Here is a 20,392-nt window from a genome sequence, read left to right as displayed (position 1 = left end):
TAATAACAATAACAATAAGTGTAAAAAAAATATATATAAATAAAAAAAGTTTAATAAAATAAAAGTCACAAATAAAAAAAGTTTAAAAAAACCCAAAATGTTTAAGTCCCCCCCCTTCGTTTACGCACATATAAACGTAAATGTGCGTCAGATGCGTCAGCGCGCGGGAAACGACAATTGCGCTACACACGTTACATATCGCCGCGAACGTCGGAGTGAGAGCAATAATTTTAGGGCCATCAATCACTGATAACACTAAACTGATGAGCGGTAAAAGCTTTTAAAGCGTCGTCTATGGCCAATTTTGGGTAATGTAGTTTTTTGAGGTTTCGCGCACGTGTGCAATTTTTAGGCTTGACATGTTTGGTGTCTTTTTACCCAACGATTTAATATAGCGAAAACTGTTTTTTTTTCTCATTTCTGTAAATTTTCCTTAATATGGTAAAAAATTAAAACCACAGTGGTGATTAAATACCACCAAAAGAAAGCTCTATGTGTCCCCAAAAAAGGGTATAAAATTCATTTCAGTACAGCGTTGCATGACGGAATAAATGTCAGTCAAAGTACCGCAGTGCTGAATACTGAAAAATGGCCTGGATGGGAAGGGGGTTTAACACCGCGAACTTCAAGTGGTTAACCTCCCTGGCGGTATTCCCGAGTGTGGCGCGGGGTTCATTTTCAGTACCAAAAGCGATGCCGGCATTCGGCTTTCAGTTTAGTTTTCGGGCGTCACAGCGGGGGGCGGAGCCGGCGGGAAATTCAAAAGTGAAAACATGACATTTACACAGAATACACACAATACAATGTAATCTGCTATAATTACATTTATGTATCAAACCATTTCACTTCAATTTTGTCCCTAGAGCTTTGTTCAGTGCCCTGCCTGCACTTTTACTGTTCTTTCTGACCTGAAACTTGAGAAAAGCGTCCCTGTAGGTCAAAAGGGGTTTTAGACCAGGTAGAAAACAGCGATAGTGAATTAGAATCACTTGCAGAATTGAGTGATAGCGCTTCGTTGGGAAATTCGTCATCAGACACTGTAAGTGACCACAGCGACGATTCTTTATCATACCCGGGATGTCTACTGGACTCTTGTTTGGACAGATTTAGGTGAGTTATTCCTAAGATTTACTAAGAATTACAGGCCTGCAATATAAAACCATAAATTGCCATGCAAAACAATGTACCGCTTTGGCATGCTAAAATCCAGCATAATCATACCGCCAGGGAGGTTAATGTGACTTTCGGTATTTATCTGCGAGTACCGGAAAAAAAATATCGGTACTCGTCCTCGATATGGAAAAAACGGTATTGGTGCATCCCTTATGGTAACACACTTTAGAATCTGATGTTAGGACAGTACAAAAATGGTCATGTCTTACAATCAAAATGTAAGAAATTTGGTTGAAAGAAGAAATTGTAAGGTGTGTGCCTAGAGTTAAAATGGCACCTCATGTTTCAATCTGTGTCACTTCCTTTAGTTTTACAATCAAGTTTGTAGTCTAAGTGCCTTTACAATTATATCTAGTAAGGTAGATCCTACGTAGTTAGTAAACCTCACGAGACTGTACAAGCATGTTGAAACGTGTGGCCAGCTTTAGAATTTACTTATCTACCCTGTTTCCCCGAAAATAAGACCTACCCTGAAAATAAGACCTAGTACTATTTTTGGGAATTGCTAAAATATAAGACCTACCCTGAAAATAAGACCTAGTACTATTTTTGGAACTGCTAAAATATAAGACCTACTCTGAAAATAAGACCTAGTTGTGACCATCCCGGGGCCGGTGGTGGCATAAGGGGGAAATGGAAGAGCCGCAGGAGAGAATCAGTGGTGCCAACGAAGCCAGCCCTAGAGGAAGCGAGGTGGCATCGGAGGGAGCAGAGTCGCATAAGAAGATGCCTCCTCTATAGCGCCGGCTCCTGTCACAGGCGGAGTGATACCAAATGCACGCCGCTTGTGAGAAATCGATAGTGAAAGTGCGCTTCGCTCATTCTGGCCAGCGATTGGTTAGCAAATTGCTCTGGGAAAGGTATGGCACCCCTGATTGCCCTGATCACCATATTTTTGTACATGAATACATGTAGACTTTTCTACATGAATAAGTGTGGATTGTTGTACATAAAAAAAAAATTAAATAAGACCTACCCCGAAAATAAGACCTAGTGTGTTTTTTTTTGAGCCAGAAGACAAATAAGACAGTGTCTTATTTTCGGGGAAACACGGTATTACTTCATACTACTACTACTTCCAAATTCTATGAATAGAATAGAATGAATCTGATCTGAACACTCACAACTTTTAGATTTCTTTAGAATTCTCTCAGTTCAGTAAATTATGCAATCTAATTGTAGAATGTGTGGACTAGTTATTTTGTATGTTAGAGTAGGTTGGATATTACAGTAAGCTCAGATGTTAAAAATCCTAATCTCCATCCAAGTCCAAATGTAACGCTACTATTCTGAACTACCAGTTCAATGAACAGGTTGAACAAAGTGGTCCAATGAGTCAATTAATATCTCAATTACCCTTTTATAGCTAAATCTCATGCATTTAAGATACCTTGTCCTGTATATATAAATTGTTTATTGGCACTTTTAGTCTTTTACTTCTACTTTATATATAAAATATGATCCCAATCTCTAACCAGATTAATGTTTACATGACTCTCCCTACACATTTAGGAATACATGGATGTATTAAGCTATAAACAGAGCTTGAAAGAAATTCCAGGTGGTAATGAACATACTCTGGAAAAATTACGGCAGAGAATCAGAGACCGAGATACTGCTTTAGAGGTAAATAAATGACGGACTGTAAAATTACGTACATTGCTGTACTGCGTAAGTCTATTGCTCTCCCTGGTCTCTAACCTGGCGATCCTGGACCACAGCTGCTGCTGAGAGTGAAGCGCCCCCTTGCTGCCGCTACATACAAAAAAGCAGATACTGACCCCCTATACAACAGTCTGTTTTGTGGCTGCATAAGGGGACTACAGAGAACTTAGATTAAAGGGTATGTCCACCTTAAAGTGATATATTAGATATACTATTGGCGGCATCAGCCCCTAAATTCTTATGTCTTGAATAATCCAATATTGAGCTCTTCCTGCTATAATCCCATCTTAATTCTTGTCTATTTGGGAGTATAATCATGTCTGAGAATAGGAGATACATTATACAGTAAACAATAAAGCCTGGTTTGAGAAACTGAGCCCATGCCTCCATGTTACTGCCTGGTATAGTGACTGCAAAACTTAAATTGCTAACCCAAATTGCCTATTATTTTTATGCTTCCACTTTCCATCTTTCATAAATATGCCAAAAGTACCCAAACTGCAGCAAGGAAGACAGTCTCCCAAACAACTGGGACAAGTGGGAGAAATTAAGTCCAGTAACGCGTCTTCATATACTGTTCCAACACATGCTATTTAGGTCTATTTAGGTGAGTGAATACCTGGGCAGGTAAAACATTAACTACTGCCTGCTGAGGCCTGAAGATAGCAAAGTAAGTATCAGGAGGCCAAAAGGTTGAACTTCAGAACTTTATAGTGTCCTTTTCCAAATATACATTTTGGGGTAGGATGCAGTCTCACTGTTAGATTTGAATGTTCATGTTACCCCTCATGGATTGTGTGATTATAAGAAATGGTCTTCATAGAAGAGTTTCAACCAAAAAAGTAATTCCTCTGAGCTGGAGGCACAACCAATCAAATCATCACTCTTAAAAACACAAAGACTGTGGTATACAAAAATGTCAGTAGGTGCTTTAAACTGTCAACATTTACATATTGTGGCTCAAAGAAGAAAGCAGTATGCCTGCTAAAGGGCTGGATAATGGTACATGGGTGAATGTCTGTAGGCAACATTGCAGTGCAGTTGAGGTTTCCTGAAAGTTTGTGGCTGCAGTTCTGCAAATGCAGTTGGTGATTTGCCAGAACTGTTTGTATCCCTATGCCTATGAAATACAGGTAGATTCTAATCCAGTATTCAGTACCATCGTGGAGGCATTTTTCTGCAGTATGACAATGCCTGTAAATAAAAAGAACTATCTACAGTCAAAGTGGAACAGGGAATCATGCAACAGATGGTATGATCCTCACAGAGCCCTAACTTCAATATCATGGAGCCTGCGTGGGTTACTTGTAGAGACAGAAGGACGTAAGACAGCCAAAAAAAATATTCATACAATCTTTTTAAGTTTTCTTGCTTTATAGCATTTTTTTAGAGTATCTAAAACGTTTGCACAGTATTGTATGTTTCTGTAGATCCTAAGTGAAAAAAAACACCCCCATTAATTTAGGTGTAGAACAAATATCACTTTTCACAAAGAGAGGAGAATTCAGATCTAGACTGAATGATAACATATTATACATTTTTTATATATAACTTTTATTTATTCAACTTGGTGTTGTCTGCTCAGCACTTTGTTAAAAAATGACATATCAAATATGTCAGGTTATATGGCTTAAAGGGCCAGTAGTTCATTGCTCTTGGTTTTAATAGCTGGAAAGTGGGGCTGAACTTTTGTAAGCAGCTTGCTAGATCATTTTGCTTGTATAAGCTTCTTTGTCACAAAGTTATGCAGGCAAACATAAATGCTGTCCGTTTTATCCAAAAGGTTTTTGGCTTTCTGTATCATTTGTAATTTTTTCCCATTATTCTTGTAGTGCAAACACTACTGCTAGCCAGTAAGATTACTTTGCTACTTCCTGGTTTGACATTTCTGGGCTTCAGCCTTATTTCTTCCGAGGAAATCTCCATGCTCCGTGCACAGAGGTGATGATGCCAATTCACTGAGGCAGAGTTTTGTATATTACCATGCGATTTGGTAATGGGTGTTTTACCATGCACCGTCACAATGCACAGACGTGAATCAAGCTAAATGTTACACTCCTGTATGTTTCCTGTATAGCTGTTAGTTTGGAGCTATTGTCCTTACTTAATTTAATTTACTTATTACTCTTCTTTTAATATAAAACAGCTGGCAGTGGAAAGCAAATTCTTTGCTCTTGAAGACAAAGAGAATGAGGTGCATCAGCTAAAACGGATTATACGGGAGAGAGAGCAAGACATAGAAAGGCTGACTAACGTTCTTTCTGGAAATGAAGAAACAATAAATGTACGTTTTTTTATACCTATACTTTTGTTTTAAAAGGTGTTGAGTATGCCTCTTCCGATCTTTGTGCAGAGGTTTAAACATTTCTACTGTTTTGAATATATATAATTAAAAAGGGAATGAAATAGACCAGTTTTGATGGGCAGTGCAAAGTTATTTTGAACTCCCCCTCATTTAACAATGCTGGCCTTAAATGATTTTTCCTGTGTATTTTTCATTCTTAACTTTTTTTAATGCTCAGAACGGAAAAACTAAAATTAAAAAATATGGAAAACATGAAATGTTGCATATAGATGTTTTATAGTTACACCTCCGGTCATCAGCTGAAGCACTTTACTTTCTTGCTTACATTTTACTGATTATCCTTAGCTGCTCTGTTGAAAAAAAACCCTCTTATTTTTAGACCTGAATAGTTCAAGTTCCTAATTACACACACAACTGAATAAGAGGAGTTACTTATCCTCCCTCCTTCCCCTTCTCTGCCTTGTTTTGGTTAGGTGAAACCCTTCGGTGTCTTTCAAACTGAGAGAGAGAAAATTGAGACAATCTGCTTTTTCTGTGCTATCTCTGTCTGTCTTTGTCATGTCTGTATGAAATGTTTATTTTTAACATTGATTTTCAATGCAGAGTAAAAAATGTAACAGACAGGTCTGTATCCACAAGAGGGACTGTCCAGCAGTTACAGAAGTGTACCCGAGGCTGAGTGGAGATGCAGGTGTTACCGTTGGGTTCAGAGAGCACTAGAGTCACAGGATAACATAAGATGCTCTGGGGTCACTGTGTGACACAGGATACCCTGGGGTTAGTGCAGTGGCGTCACAAGGGGGGTGCGGCCCTCACCCGGGTGACACCATTGGAGGGCAGTTAAAAGGCCTTACAGTCATTTTGGTGTCACCCCCCTCTTGAAAAGTCGGGCGCTCGGTCATGGACCGAACGCCCAACAGTATCAGGAGAGAGGAGGGGTCCCGCCGGGTGACTGTCCCCTCCTCTCTCTGCCGGCGTCCATCACCAAGATGGTCGCCGGCAGGTATCGGAATACGGCCGCACGTGCGCGATGACGTCATCACGCACACGCGTGGTGACGTCACGCGCATGCGCGGTGACGTCTCGTCGGGGGGGCATTCGGACACCGCTCCGGGTGTCACCCAGCCTCGGGACGCCACTGGGTTAGTGGAAGTCACATGCTGCTATGTGTAGCTATGACTAAGCCCATGTGTGGCTAAAACACGTTAGCAGGTTTATGTTGTGATGTGTTCATCTAATATTTAATAAAGGATCGGAATTTGAAGCTGTGTGCCATAACCTGTGGTATATGCATTGCTTACTTAGGCAGACAGAGCTTTTCCTGAGCACTAGCGGTTTCCAGTTCATGCACAATATTGGGCTACAGGTTTAGCAGGTTTTCAATGCTATTTTGCGCTGCCTGTAAGTCACAGGGTACTCTGGGGTCATGTGTGACGCAGGATGCTCTGTGGTCACCGAGTAGAGGGTAATAGAGGCATAAGGGTTGATTTACTAACCTTATAAACACACCACGAACATGTATACACCTCTGTAGTGTGTTCCCTCCCAGCATGATCTATGGGTGGAATCTAAACACCTTTGTAGTGTGTACACACCCAGCAGGTGTGTTGTGCAAAGCCCTGCCCTGAATTGCAAGGTGATGTTGTGTAAATTAGCTCTACATTGTGTTGCTTGCGTTGATGAATGCAGGAATGTAAATGCATGAGCTAACCATTTTTGTCTAAACTGTGAAGCAGCATTATATATGCATCATGTGCATGATTTTTCCATATATGGCATTAGTGGAAACATGCTTATAGAGACTTTTTGGTTGATAAATACGCTTTGCTGTGTAAAAATCACACGCACCTGGTGCGCGCATGTGTTTAGGTTAGTAAATCACCCCCATAGTATCGCTGGGGTCACTGGGTACACTGGAGACATGGAAGTGCTTAGGGGTCACAGAGCCATTGGAGGTACAGGAAAGCTGGGTTCACTGGAGACACTGGGGTTGCTGGAGGCACAAGAGGGGTCAGAGAGCCACTGGGGTACAGAGTAACTGAAGGCACAGTAGAGCAGGGGTCACTGGAAGCACAGGAGTGCAGGGGCCAATGGAAGCATGGGAGTGCAAGGGTCATTGGAGTGCAGAGAGTTCACAGTCACTGGAAGCAGACACTGGAGGCATAGGGGGCTCAGATTTGGTGTAGGAATGTGTAACTTGAATGCCAAGTCACGCAACACTTTGCCATTTGAAGTCAGTGCCAATCAGGAGAGCTGTCTTCTAATTGGCCATGGTGACTGCACTCCAGCGCTGGATCGCAAAACAGGTAAGTGTTGCAAAAAAAATAGGTACAAAACATTTTTTTTTAAATCCTATAAACTTTAGGAAAAATACCATTGACCCAAAATCAGTGATGCAGTTATGTATTTAAGTAGCTCTTCAGTTTCCTTGAACCTCTAAATCCAAGTGTTTTTTTACAGGATTTGGAGATGTTAGTTTTCCCACAATATAACTTTTTTACACTAGTAACCTCTCCCAAAAAATCAAACATCTTTTTGTGTTTCCAAAATAGATAGAGCTTTAATTTTGTAGGAGACGTGGATATGTATTTTGTATGTTTCAGTGAGGAAAAGATGCACATTTTCCGGTAATTTTTCCCAACTCTGCTGTTAGCTTAATAGCGCAGCCCCTGATATGCACGACAAATATAATCAACAAGGCCTTTTAACTGCATAAGAGTGAGGTTAAGGGGACGTCATCTAGCTCATGCACCTCTACAGGAAACAAAGCACTTAAAAAAGCAATCAATTGCTTATATTATCAGCAAGAGGTAAACACTATTGCAGTGATCTGTTGCTGAGTGGGGAAGTAAAGCACTCTTTAGCAGGATTAGCAACCTGATTAAAATCAGTATTTTATTTATGAAAACAGGCAGGGATCTGAAATTAAGGAGATTCACTACTACTCTTCATAAACTAACTGATTATCTAAGTTCTTTATATGCTCTAATTTAAACACAAATATTGTGTGAATATATATATAAATATATATAAATATATAACCCATAAAATCAGTGCAAATTAATGATCAAAATATTCTTGGTGACAATAATAAGATATAAAATATGCAATGCAATTTACCGGCAAGTATAACACTTTGAAATTAAAACCACAGGTTATTGTTCCAAATATTAGTAAAACAGGACCATATCTCTAGGGAAATGTAGCCAGTGAAACTTTCAGTATGGGATGATGACAACAGACTGTGCAGATTTAACACGTGACTTCTCCCACCAAACAGATATTTAGAGCTCAAAATCCTTACTACACATGAACCAATATGGCATACTTTTCTTACGCACATGATTCGCTAATTAGTCTAGAATCTATCTGAGGTAAAAGACAAATATCAGGCAAACTATTTAATTTTTATATATCTATATAGTGTGCTAAACCATTGCCTAGGAGCTCATCTTAGCTTCCTTAATCACAAAATTGAAATTAGAGATAATTTTCACTGCAGATAAAATATCTTTAATTCACTTTTGATGCTAACACTATATAACCAAATGGTCAGATCAAATGATTTAATCTGAATATAAGTTTAACCTAAATTTCTTACAGATAGTTGCACATCTATACTTTGCTACTAATCTGGAGATTCTTTGGTCTCAGACAGTGATGTTCAGTCTTGGTCAATTTTTGGACAGAAGTACTGTGTTCACATTCTCTTCTAGTCTCATTCTGCCTTTCTTCCTTTTTCCCCCCTCTCCCAAATTTCTCAAAGCTTTAAAAGGTTTGGGAGGAGAAGATACTATCGTACCTCTAACTATGATGTCACTTCTCTTCTAACTTTACTTCAAATTATATCCACAATTACCTGAAGTAGGCAATATTGATCTAGGAATATTTTTGGACTCTACTTTAAAACTTCTGTACCGTGTAATTAAATTACCTCTTTACCCAGGATTAGTATAGATACATCAATTTAAGAGATAGGGACTAACCTGTCATTTCCAGACATTCAATAAACATCTATCTCCTTAAGACAATGGAGTATAGAAAGTTTAAGGAGAGAAAGAAAAAAAAAATCTGATGATGATGTAATTTGTGCTAAGAATGTGGTTACTTTAACTCTTTCATACTGATTACAGACATTATAATGTAATAATGAGATCATTATAAACATTTTTTGTTGAAAATACGATGTTACTAGTATATGTCAATTAGTAAATACAACTAATATATATAGGATATACATATTGAATATTGCATTATGAAAACAAAATTACTTAATGAAGCAAATATTTATACTGTATATCTTATGTAATAATAATACAATTAAAATTATTGGTTATACTTATCCTATCAAATAAGAATACTATATAAAAGGTCGTTTTCAATGTGAACTCTATTTATATATTAAAAAGGGAAAAAAATAAGATGGTGAATAGTTCTTTGTCCTTTGTCCAGCCTTAGAAATGGCATCTTGATTTATCTTACAGTCTGGTTCATTGTCAACCTTAATCTTCTTATTGTCTGGTCTAACTAGACCCCAAACTTATAACCTGGGAATCTATGATGTTAAAGACTGAGAATGGTTGATATGTAGACTCATTGTCTAGAAACCATGAACTTAAATTCACCTTTCTTTTACAGAATAAGGGAACAACATGGCTTCCATTGCGCCCATGTTACATTATGAATAGGTGATAAGTCTAGGCCTCACAGTTTCTTTTTGTGATCACTTAATAGTTCTGACAAACCCAGAGACTCATCAGTTCATCCCCTTGGCTTAGCAATGCTCCATGCTCCATTTTAAAGTGGCGCTGTGACAAAGAACTGCAATCTTAATCCTTGTGTGAAGTGATTAACAATTCTATAGGTACAGTATATCTGTGTAATCTTCCCAAAATAAGATGGAAGCTGGCTACATACATTAAAATGTAACTGTAAAATATTCTAATTTTTTTACACTGGATGGTTCAAACTTGGAATCGTGCAATATGTAAATAAAAAAATAATTGAAAGAAAACATTGAAAGATGTCTATGTGTGGTGGTCCCTCCAGAAACACACACTTATTTTTAATTCATCCCTCCACTGCTCAATTTGGCTACGGGGGTTGGAAAAATTCCTGGTTCTTTTTCTCCCCTTTCTCCCAGCGTTAGTGTGTGGCAATTGCCGACTTTAACTAAAGTGATTTAACTAAGGTTAGTTGCCAAGGTAAAATGTCAAGCTTAAACATGTGTGAAGAAATAAAACACTTCACAGTTTATATATTTTTTCTTAAACTTTACCCTAATTATCAATTTAAGACTACTAAATGAGCAAAGTGTACGTTTTCCAGATAGAAAACATTGCAACGTTGTGGTTTTGTGGGCTATATCTTGCTGAATGGGGGACAGATGAATATGAGGCTGACAGGGGGATTGGAAACAGGGCAGCCTACAACTTAATGACTCCAAAAATGTGTTTCAGAGTTTGGACAATCTTGTGAAAGCCAAGGATTTGGAACTGGAACAAATCTCTGTTGCTTACAAAGACCTGCAATGGTTAAAACAGGAAACAGAGGAAAAATACAGATGTTCTCTGAGTGAGAAGGAGTCCGTAATACTGCAGTTGCAGAGATCTTTTCAAGAGAAGGAAAAGGAGTCTGAGGTGAGAAAAAAATTGAAGCGTTGCTATGCACTTGTAATAAAAGCATATATAGCAGTTATAGTATTATTCCTTATGTAGAACTCTGCAGTTTATTAAAACTCAAAAACAAATGAGTGTGTATCTTTAGCAGTTCCTTCTACGTGTAGTGTTAAACGTCTTGAAAATGTACAGTAAACAAGTATAATGCTTATAGTTATAATAACCTGGAAAATGAGGGTGTTAATTTGACACCTGTTATTACAGGAGTTGACGACTTGCTTTCTTGCAAACTCAAATACTGGCAATGCTGAGATAATAGAAGAGCTTACAAAATGTTTACAGCGGAAGGAAGAAATGCTACAGGGTGCTGTATTAGCTCAAAAACAACAAGCTGAAGACCACATGAAAGAGATGATGGAAATGCTGACCATTGTGAGTCATACATGTGTGTGAATAATATCACCATAACTGAGGACTGGAAAATCCACAAGAAAAAGATTAACCTATTTTGACTTGGGAAGGCAATTATTAGTCTTCAGGTTACTGAAGCTGTTTCAGGGCTGTGACAGGGAGGTCCCAGCCTCCCCTTGTCATGGCTTTAGCAGGCTGCTTTCAGCCCTTCCAATATTAGTGAAGTCATTTAGCTTTATTTGTAAAATATAAAAGACGGGGTCACGCCACGTAAATAGATACCAAACATGTCAAGCCTTAAAATTGCGTGCGTCCGTGAAACCGCAAAAAATTACAATACCCCAAATTTCCCATAGGCGACGCTTTAAAAGTTTGTTCATCAGTTTAGTGTTAACAGTGATTGATGGCCCTAGAATTATTGTTTTCACTCACAATGTTGGTGGCGATATGTAACATGTATGGCGCAATTTTCGATTATGTACAGAGGCGCACCCAGCGCATGTTTGTATTTGAGTGTAAGTGGGGGCGGGGCACTTCCAAAAATGTTTTTACTTTTTTTTCTGTTACTTAATTTTTAATTTTTTTAATTTTTTTTTTTACAATTAACTTTATTGCTATCACATAGAGGGCTAACAAGTCTCCTATGTAATAGCAAATAGGATGTGACAGGTCCTCTTTATGGAGACATCAGGGGTCTTTCAGACCCCCAAAGTCACCTAGGGACCCCCAAAGAAGCTTATGAAGCAGAAATCTGCTTCACCAGCTTCTTCTCCTGGCTACAAGAGCCAGAGAATGTGCATGTAATACACATCACTTCCGGGTCTAGTGATTGGAGGAGGGATCAGCCGCTAGAAGCTTGCTGACCTTTCTCCGATCGATGAGAGGAGACCCGCCAGTCCGAGGCCCGCATTGGGCAAGAGCGGAGCCCGGGGTAGCCGGCGGCGGAGGGGCATACATCCTGCCGCATGGTACAAGCGATGTAGCCGGATTGCCTGTATCTTAACAGCCATCACTGGCTGTTTAAAATGATACCAAAACATGACTGCTGCAGTTTATAAACGCCCACCTGCCTGGAGTGATTAGGCAAGTGGTTCACCATAACAGTCTGGCAACTAGCATTTTCAACAGGTCAGCAGTGTCAGCCCTTTTATTTCATGGAAGGTCTACTTAATATGTATTTTTAAAAATTCGATAGATGTTACAAATAAAACAAGTTCCAAGTATGCCCCTTAAATAAGGAGAAATGTTTTCCTGCTTCACGATGTTTTTAATGGTAGTGTGTAAGTTATGCAAAGCATAACTTAGCATTAGCTTTTTAAAGTCTTCAAAGGGAAAGTAATATGTACTGCAGTGTTACCTTTTTATCACTTATATTTTTACAAATTTTCTGTTTTATTTTTGTGTTATTGTAATAATTATAGAGATTTGTAGGTATGCCACCAGATGATGTTCTCTGTAGCTCAGTGCACTGACTTTTTTTTTACCTCTTGTTATATATTATTGATAAATAGAGTGCATGGTTTTTAATAAATTTGATGATTTTTAGACTTTTTAGACTTTGGGTGTGAGAAGGAGTAGTAAAGTCTGACCACTGTGTAGCACTACAAAGCAGGGAGCAGAACTTGCGTATATCTTTTTTTTTATTGCACTGCGAGCAGGGGGCGTGCCTGCGGTGCCATTGACATGAATGGCTCCGCCACGCCTCCTTCCACCCCAGAACATGTCCCGGCCTGATCGATGCAATCCAGTACGTTCCAGGCTCGGACTGTGTCGGAACGCACTGGATATGGTGTGACAGGGCCCTTAATCTCAAATTGCAGATATACAGCTATAAGGCTGTAGGCACATGGGTACCTAGGTACACTTACATACTAGGAGGTGCTATTTTTCAATTCCAGTGAAAAGTAGATTTTTAAGGGTGCTGCTTAGGCACAATTAAAATTTCTAGATGTTCCCTATAACATAATGAATTTTCACTTTTTCAGTTTACTTCCACCTTAATGTGAGATAAAAATGTAACTAAAGTAAATTCATTATGATGAAAGCACACAAAATAACTGAGTGTATAAGTATATACTCATTTTAAGTTGATACACCTAAATCATCACTAGGGCAGCCAATTGCAGAGTTCTCCAAAGTTACATAATTAGTTAAATGCAGAACACCTAAGTGTAGTCCTCGGGACTCAATCAAGTGATTGTAGTATAAATACATGTGTTTTTGGAAGATCCATCTATACATGTCTATGACATTCAAGAGGTATTGGGACTGCAATGCTTATTCATATAGAACAGTAAAGGTTAAAAAAAAAACAGTCATTCAGAAGGATAACTGGCTCTGGTTAGGTGGCTCACATACAAACAGGGCTACCCTCAAATGGGTGCCCAGGAACATCACTCAGACCATAAACCAACAGAAGAAGCACCAGACCAAATTCATAGGGAGTCCAAAACAGCTTTAATTAATCCAAAAACAGCCCACAAATTTGGGAGCATTCTCTCCCTTCATCAGGGCTCAGTAATGCTTTCAAATGTTTAAGTGGACTCAGGGAAGCAGTTGCTTACTGCTTATAAAGGAATGGGATGAGGCAGAATTGTGCAAGTGAAACAGCTGCAAATTGCCAGACACTGTTTCACTAGCATAATTCTGCCCCATCTGATTTTGGTAAAAGATTTTTCCTCTAGCAAGACAATGATCCCAGACATAAAGCCAACACTACAAAGGAGGGACTTAAAAACAACTATGTTAATGTCATGGGACGGCTAAGTCAGAGTCCAGATCTCAATGCAATAGAAAATTTGTGACAAGACTTGAAAAAGGCCATTCACTACTCACAATCCCTATGCAACCTGACCAAGCTGAAGCAGTTTTATAAGAATTAAATAAATTGCTGTTTCCAGAGGTGCAAAGCTGATTGAGACTTATTTGCACAGTTTCAAGACTGTAACAGCTGCCAAAAGTGCATATATATATAAAGGTACAGGTGAAACTCGAATAATTAGAATATCGTGCAAAGTTCATTTATTTCACTAATGCAACTTAAAAGGTGAAACTAATATATGAGATAGACTCATTACATGCAAAGCAAGATAGTTCAAGCCGTGATTTGTCATAATTGTGATGATTATGGCTTACAGCTCATGAAAACCCCAAGAACCCCAAATCCACAACCTCAAAAAAGTAGATTATTACATGCAATCAATAAAACAAGGATTGTACATAGAACATAGTACATAGAACCCTTTTTTAGTATTTAAAAACTCTTTTTCCTTTTCTGTCAGTTTTTTTTAAACTGTTCCCTTTTTTTTTTTCTCCCTCAGGTTGCAGTGCTCTTGTTAGGGGGAGGGGTTAATTGAGCTCAGGTGTCTCTCATTGAGCAGGTGTATTATAAACTAGTGCATCACTCATTTTGAGCTTGCGGTCCAGTTCTGGTCACCAGTACTAAGAAAAGATGTCCTTGAGTTGGAAAAAGTCCAGCGAAGGGCAACCAAACTAATTAGGGGTATGGAGGACCAGAGCTACGAGACGAGGCTACTAAATTTAAACATGTTCACATTAGAGGTGAGGAGATTAAGGGGGGATATGATTTCCATGTACAAAATGTTTAATGGTGGTAGCAACATTAGCGATAAACTGTTTAAAATTAACTCCGTTACAAAAACTAGAGGCCATCACCTAAAATTGGTGGAAAAAAAATTCCAGCACAAGGGGCGAAGGGGGTTCTTCACAGTAAGATCAGTTAGGGTCTGGAACTCACTGCCACAGGCGGTGATTTCAGCAAATAATGTGGAATTGTTCAAGAAACTTTTGGACGATTTCTTAAGGGACCGTAATATACAGGGGTACGGGTACTCCTAGAATGAGATCCTAATAGGTTGGACTTGATGGACTAATGTCTTTATTCAACCTCAAATACTATGTAACTATGTAACAATATCGGACCTCTGAAAAGTACAAGCATGCATATGTACTCAGTACTTAATTTAGGCCCCTTTTGCAGCACTTACTGCAATTACTTTTGCATGATATTCTAATTATTCGAGTTTCACCTGTATATATATTTTTTTGTTTGTTTTGTTTTTGTTATTATTCTGGATTTTCTGAAATTTCGTCTGCCAAAACATATCGGCCAAAATTGGCACTTTTGGCAAAATTCCAAAAGTGCCATCTTTCCACCGAAATAGCGGCGCATCCCTGGTTTCTCTCCTCCCAGCTGGGCGCTGCTCGGTGTCCCAGTGGGGAGGAGAGAAATTATCACAGGAGGCCGAGTCGTACGGGGGAGGATAGCGATGTGAGCGGCCAGCGTCTCTCCTCCCGCACCGCTCAGCCTCCTGTGACAGATCAGGAAAGTGGTGGTGACCGCTGTCAGGGCTGTCACAGGAGATGGGCTCTCCTCCCTGCATCACTCACTCAGCCTCCTGTGAAAGCGAGTCAGGATGGAGTGCGAGGTACAAGCACTCAGTGATCGCTGAGTGTTTGCAAATAATTGAGGACATAGTATGTTTACTGTGTCCCCAAATATGAATGAATGGGAAGTGCGCTACATCACTTCCTGTTCATTCATGATTGTGGACATGGTAAACATGCTATCTCCACAAGTTAATCCGGTATACTGAGTGTCTGTATGTCCTGCACAGGCCAGGTAACTTTTCAGGCACGGGGATCTCGTCAGGCCGGAGGAATATCAGGATGAGAGAAGGGAAGGTAACGGAGCTCCACCAAACACGTGTGATCCGCTTCACATCGTAGCCACGCCCCACGCCACTCCTCGGCTTTAATACGAGTGATCTAATGAGATCACTCGTATTAAAGCCGAGCAGCGGCGGCGGCGATCGAGTTCAGCAGTAGGAGCCACTGCTCGTTTAATACGAGTGATCTAATGAGATCACTCGTATTAAAAGCGAGCAGCGGCGACGATCGAGATTACCATAGAGTAGACGAAGAACGGACGTTCTTCGTCTGCTCTCTGTGATCACTGAGACCGTGGCGCTGTAATCACAGCGCCACCTGTCTCAGCGGTCACTAACTGCAGCTTCTGTCATAGAAGCTGTGACAGAAGCTACAGTCTGTCGAGTGCTCCATAAGGCGCGCCGGACCTCCCTGCGTCCTATGGTCCGCAAAATACGGTATATATTTATTGGCATGTAATGTAATGAACAAATATGGCTGCCCCACATACTGTACATATATAGTTATAAATTATGTATAAGCACACCTTTTCTAGTAATACATGCCAATATGATTATTTGCTTCAAGATGATCTTTTTACATGTTTGTATAAAAAACGTTAGCAATGTTTCTTACTTAGCAAGTTGCTTTTTATTATAAAAACTTATGTGAAATAACTATATGTGTCTATCTGTTCAGGCCTTTACACAGAGTCCCTCAGTTCACACTGCCCCGATCTACATTAAAAACATGGATGCCAAGGGTGAGTTTCCACCTCAGCAAATGTGTGTTGAAATGATTGTCTGTATATTTTGGGTATTTTCATAAATTGTGGACAATGCATATGTTAATGCAGAACTTTAAACAGTCAAACAAGCAAATGCACAGTTAAAATATATACCTACTGTATTTGCTGGCGTATAAGACTACTTTTTATACTTAAAAGCATCCCCCGAAAATCGGGGGTCGTCTTATACGCGGGGTATACAATGTATAACTTTAGTTCACTAATCTGTCAGCCCGCTGGATGTGCGGTAATACTGCATGTCGAGGTAGCTTCGGCTACATACAGTAGCTGAGCCAATCACGGCGAGCGATGTACACAACCTGTGCCAATCCAGGCAAGCTTTGTATTGATTAATAGAATACATTGCTCGACGTGATTGGCTCAGCGCGGTATACTGTTTGTAGCTGAAGCTACCGTACATACAGTATTACCGCACATCCATCCATGATGTTTATAAATGGTGTTGCCTCGGAAGTGGGGTAGTCTTATATGACGAGTATAGCCCAAAACCTATGTTTTAAGTGGAAAATTAGGGGATCGTCTTATACTCCCAGTCGCCTTATACGCCGGCAAATACGGTATGTAAACTGTTTGTACTGCCAAAAGATATGTAATGCAGTGTAACCTGTCTTGAGATCCAGGCCGCTTACTAAACAGCATTGCCAGGTTCAGGTGGCCTTTGTACTACTTTGCAGACTAAACTGCAGTCCAGTATTTAAACTTGAACTCACTTGAGCCTGGGATTGAACAGTGAATGACCACCATTACAGTGATGATAACATCGTCATCACTCTGCTCTTTCCTTCTTTCAATGTTAGATGCATGTCACTGTGCAATGCAATAAGGACCCCATTAAATTACAGTGCTTCGTGGCGGATTACTTTGAGAGCATTGGTTTCCAGGGGGATTGCAAGAGTGTGATATCCAGAGAGATGTTGTGTGGAAAAAACAGTCTTTTCCTTAATAAAATATCACTGGATTAAAAGGTATTTTTATATTTACCTAGATTTTAGCTTTAAAGATGTGCTCAGCTTTTATAAAGCTATGAATGGATTCAAAAGAAAGATGGCCCATAGTTTACATCTGAGCTCTTTAGTTGTTTGTGAATATTTAATGAATTACATGGCCACCAGAAAGAGATGCAAAGGTAATCTCTCAATCCTGTATAAAGTAAATAACAGAACATATTGATATTTTGCTGTTGGCATCACTGATATAAATAGTAAAGTGGTGCCAGTATGGTGGTTGTAATACTGGAGAGATGGGCAGCTTTGTCCCAAATCTGCATAGTGAGAGCAGGCTGGGACAGAGGGGATTTCCCATAGGTAGAAGTTTGCAATGAGGCTGGGATAATTGCGCAAGCACTGCTTGCACATGATTTAAGGACTATGAAAAGGTTTAGGGTGGCAAACTGTTTTCTTCAAAAAGTTTTCTCAAGAGACCAGATTATAGGAGAAGGTTGGGTAATAAATACAGAGATAGATTGAGCGAGCAATAGGATGCTAATGCAAGAAAATAAGACAAATATGTAGTACCCACATCTAGGAATATAGTGGTGTATTTTAAAAATTAAATGGGATTTTAGTCGCTAATAAAAGTTTTGCTTTGTTTGTTTTGCTTGGTGCACAGTGTAAGTGGAGCATGTCATATTTGTTTTTTATATGTATACCACTTAGATAATTCAAATGTCTGGTTACCTGATGGGTCTGTTTTCTATTTAAAAGAGAGTGAAAACGAAAGAACAGAAAGCCTAAGGACAGATCTTGTTAGAGCTCAAGAAGACTTAAGAATTGTATTAAGAAAAATGAGAGAGTATCAGGTATTAAATTATGTTACTTTTGTGTGTATTTTGATGAGGTGCATGTATTTATTTGTTAATTAGTTGTGGACACTGGAGACACACCTGAACAAACTTTATCAAAAGTACACAGGGCATGTATAGTGCATCCTGTCCTTTTGTCTTAAGAAAAACGATATATGTATTACTTTGCCGCCTCAAGTAATGAAAAAAATCACTGTCAAATAAACAGGCCCATAGCATAAATGTAAACATTGTTCTGGTTAATAGGGTGTATACAAAAGCGGGTTATGAAGCTCTCTAAGCTAATCAGGAACAGGACAGTGATTTATTTCAAGAGATCTCTTGCCCTTCTCTGTGCCTGCAATCTGAAACCCTCACCCACATCATCTCCCAATGCAATTATATTCTCCTCAGTCAAGAGTACACTACCACTCCTTTTTTAGTGTCATGTGACAGTTTTTCCAAAACAATATAGACTAATGATTTTAGGACAGTGGTGAAGTTCCAGGGTCTGGTTCCAGCTGCCAACGCTGCGCCACTTGTAGTTCTGCCACTGACTCCAAGCTGTAGAGGGACTATAAATCTCAACAATAAATTATACAGCAATGCATAATACCACCAACAATAGTGGACTACAAATCTCAGCATTACATGATACTGCAATGTAGAATAATATCATCAGCTATAGAGGACTACAAATCCCATCAATACATTATACAGCAATGCCGAATGGCACTGGCTTTAGAGGACTACAAATCCCAGTAACACATTATACATTAATGCAGAATACCACCAGCTATAGAGGACTACAAATCCCAGCAATACATTATACAGCAATGACTAATGGAAACCAGCTATAGAGGACTATAAATCTCAGCAATGCAGAATAATATGAAGCTACAGGTCTCAAGCAGAGGATCTCAGGAGAGCTGTTAGGGGTCTCAGGGGGGCTGTGCGGGTACTCAGGTGGCTGTGTGGGGTCATAGGAGGATTGGGGAGTCTCAGGAGCTGTGCAGGGTCTTAGGAGGGCTGTGTGGGGTCTCAGGTATCTGTGCGGGGGTCTCAGACGACTGTACGGGGTCTTAGAAGACTGTGCAGAGTCTGGGAAGGCTGTGCAGGGTCTCAGGTGGTTGTGCAGGGTCTCAAAGGGGGTCTGGTTGGTCTTGTGGGCACGTGGTTTCAGTAAGGAGAAGGAGATGTGCGGCCGGCGCTGTAAACAAGTGCTGCGGTTCACAAGAAGGCTACCGAGGTCCCCTTCCTGCAAACTGCGGCGCCAAGTACTCCTGAAAATGCCCAGTATTGCGCATACCTGTATCGGGGTGCACCCCTATCCTCCACTGTAAGGCAAATATTCCACTCTTCCTGAATAATGCTGGCACTGCTGCACAGGAAAAAGGACAATGCTGTGCATTTGGTGGTCATGCCCCCCCATCTTGGCCTTCTGGGCAAACTTCTTCACTATCTACGCACAGGTCATGGGCCCTAAAGTCCTGATGAACTCAGTTAACTCACCTCAGCGAGCAGGGCCGTGATCCTGAGGCATTGGAGATCTTCCTCTCCCCCTCCATAAAAAATGGGCCACTAAAATCACCCACCTTCAACGCACTGAGGAACTAACAGCCCATTTACATGACAGATTCAAACAATATGTCTCCACTTGGACCATATGAATAGCTTTTATACATTAAGCTTCACTCAGTTCAGGGACTGTCTCTAATAACATACATTTTACCAACCCCTTGAACAGGATTAATTGTTCCTCCACATGGACACCTCCCCCTCCCTCTATCCGTAGCCAAAGCACCTCACCCTCTACCCCTCCCTGCACCCCCCTCGACCCCCTTCCCTCGAAAAAGAGGCATTGCTTAACTGCTCTACACTCTGTTCTCTTTTTCTTTTCTTGCACATGGGACAACCTTGCCATACAGTATTTCTTACTGGCCCTATTATTTTAATGCTGTATA

At 39.9% G+C, this 20,392-nt stretch overlaps 1 protein-coding gene across 1 annotated transcript in view; it reads left to right on the top strand.

Annotated features, from left to right (window-relative positions):
- PDE4DIP (phosphodiesterase 4D interacting protein) overlaps positions 1–20,392 on the top strand; it is a 71,951-nt gene that overhangs the window by 34,699 nt on the left and 16,860 nt on the right. Inside the window, exons 7-12 of the mRNA XM_018557929.1 lie at positions 2,686–2,799; positions 4,985–5,122; positions 10,603–10,782; positions 11,026–11,193; positions 16,540–16,603; positions 18,304–18,446. Coding sequence (XP_018413431.1) covers positions 2,686–2,799; positions 4,985–5,122; positions 10,603–10,782; positions 11,026–11,193; positions 16,540–16,603; positions 18,304–18,446 — 807 coding nt within the window. The remainder of the gene's footprint in view (positions 1–2,685; positions 2,800–4,984; positions 5,123–10,602; positions 10,783–11,025; positions 11,194–16,539; positions 16,604–18,303; positions 18,447–20,392) is intronic.

Source organism: Nanorana parkeri, unplaced genomic scaffold (assembly GCF_000935625.1).
Source record: "Nanorana parkeri isolate BGI_ZX_2015 unplaced genomic scaffold, ASM93562v1 scaffold311, whole genome shotgun sequence".
Classification (NCBI taxonomy): domain Eukaryota; kingdom Metazoa; phylum Chordata; class Amphibia; order Anura; family Dicroglossidae; genus Nanorana; species Nanorana parkeri.
Note: the sequence above shows the minus strand (reverse complement) of the source record. Positions and strands in the feature narration are given on the sequence as shown.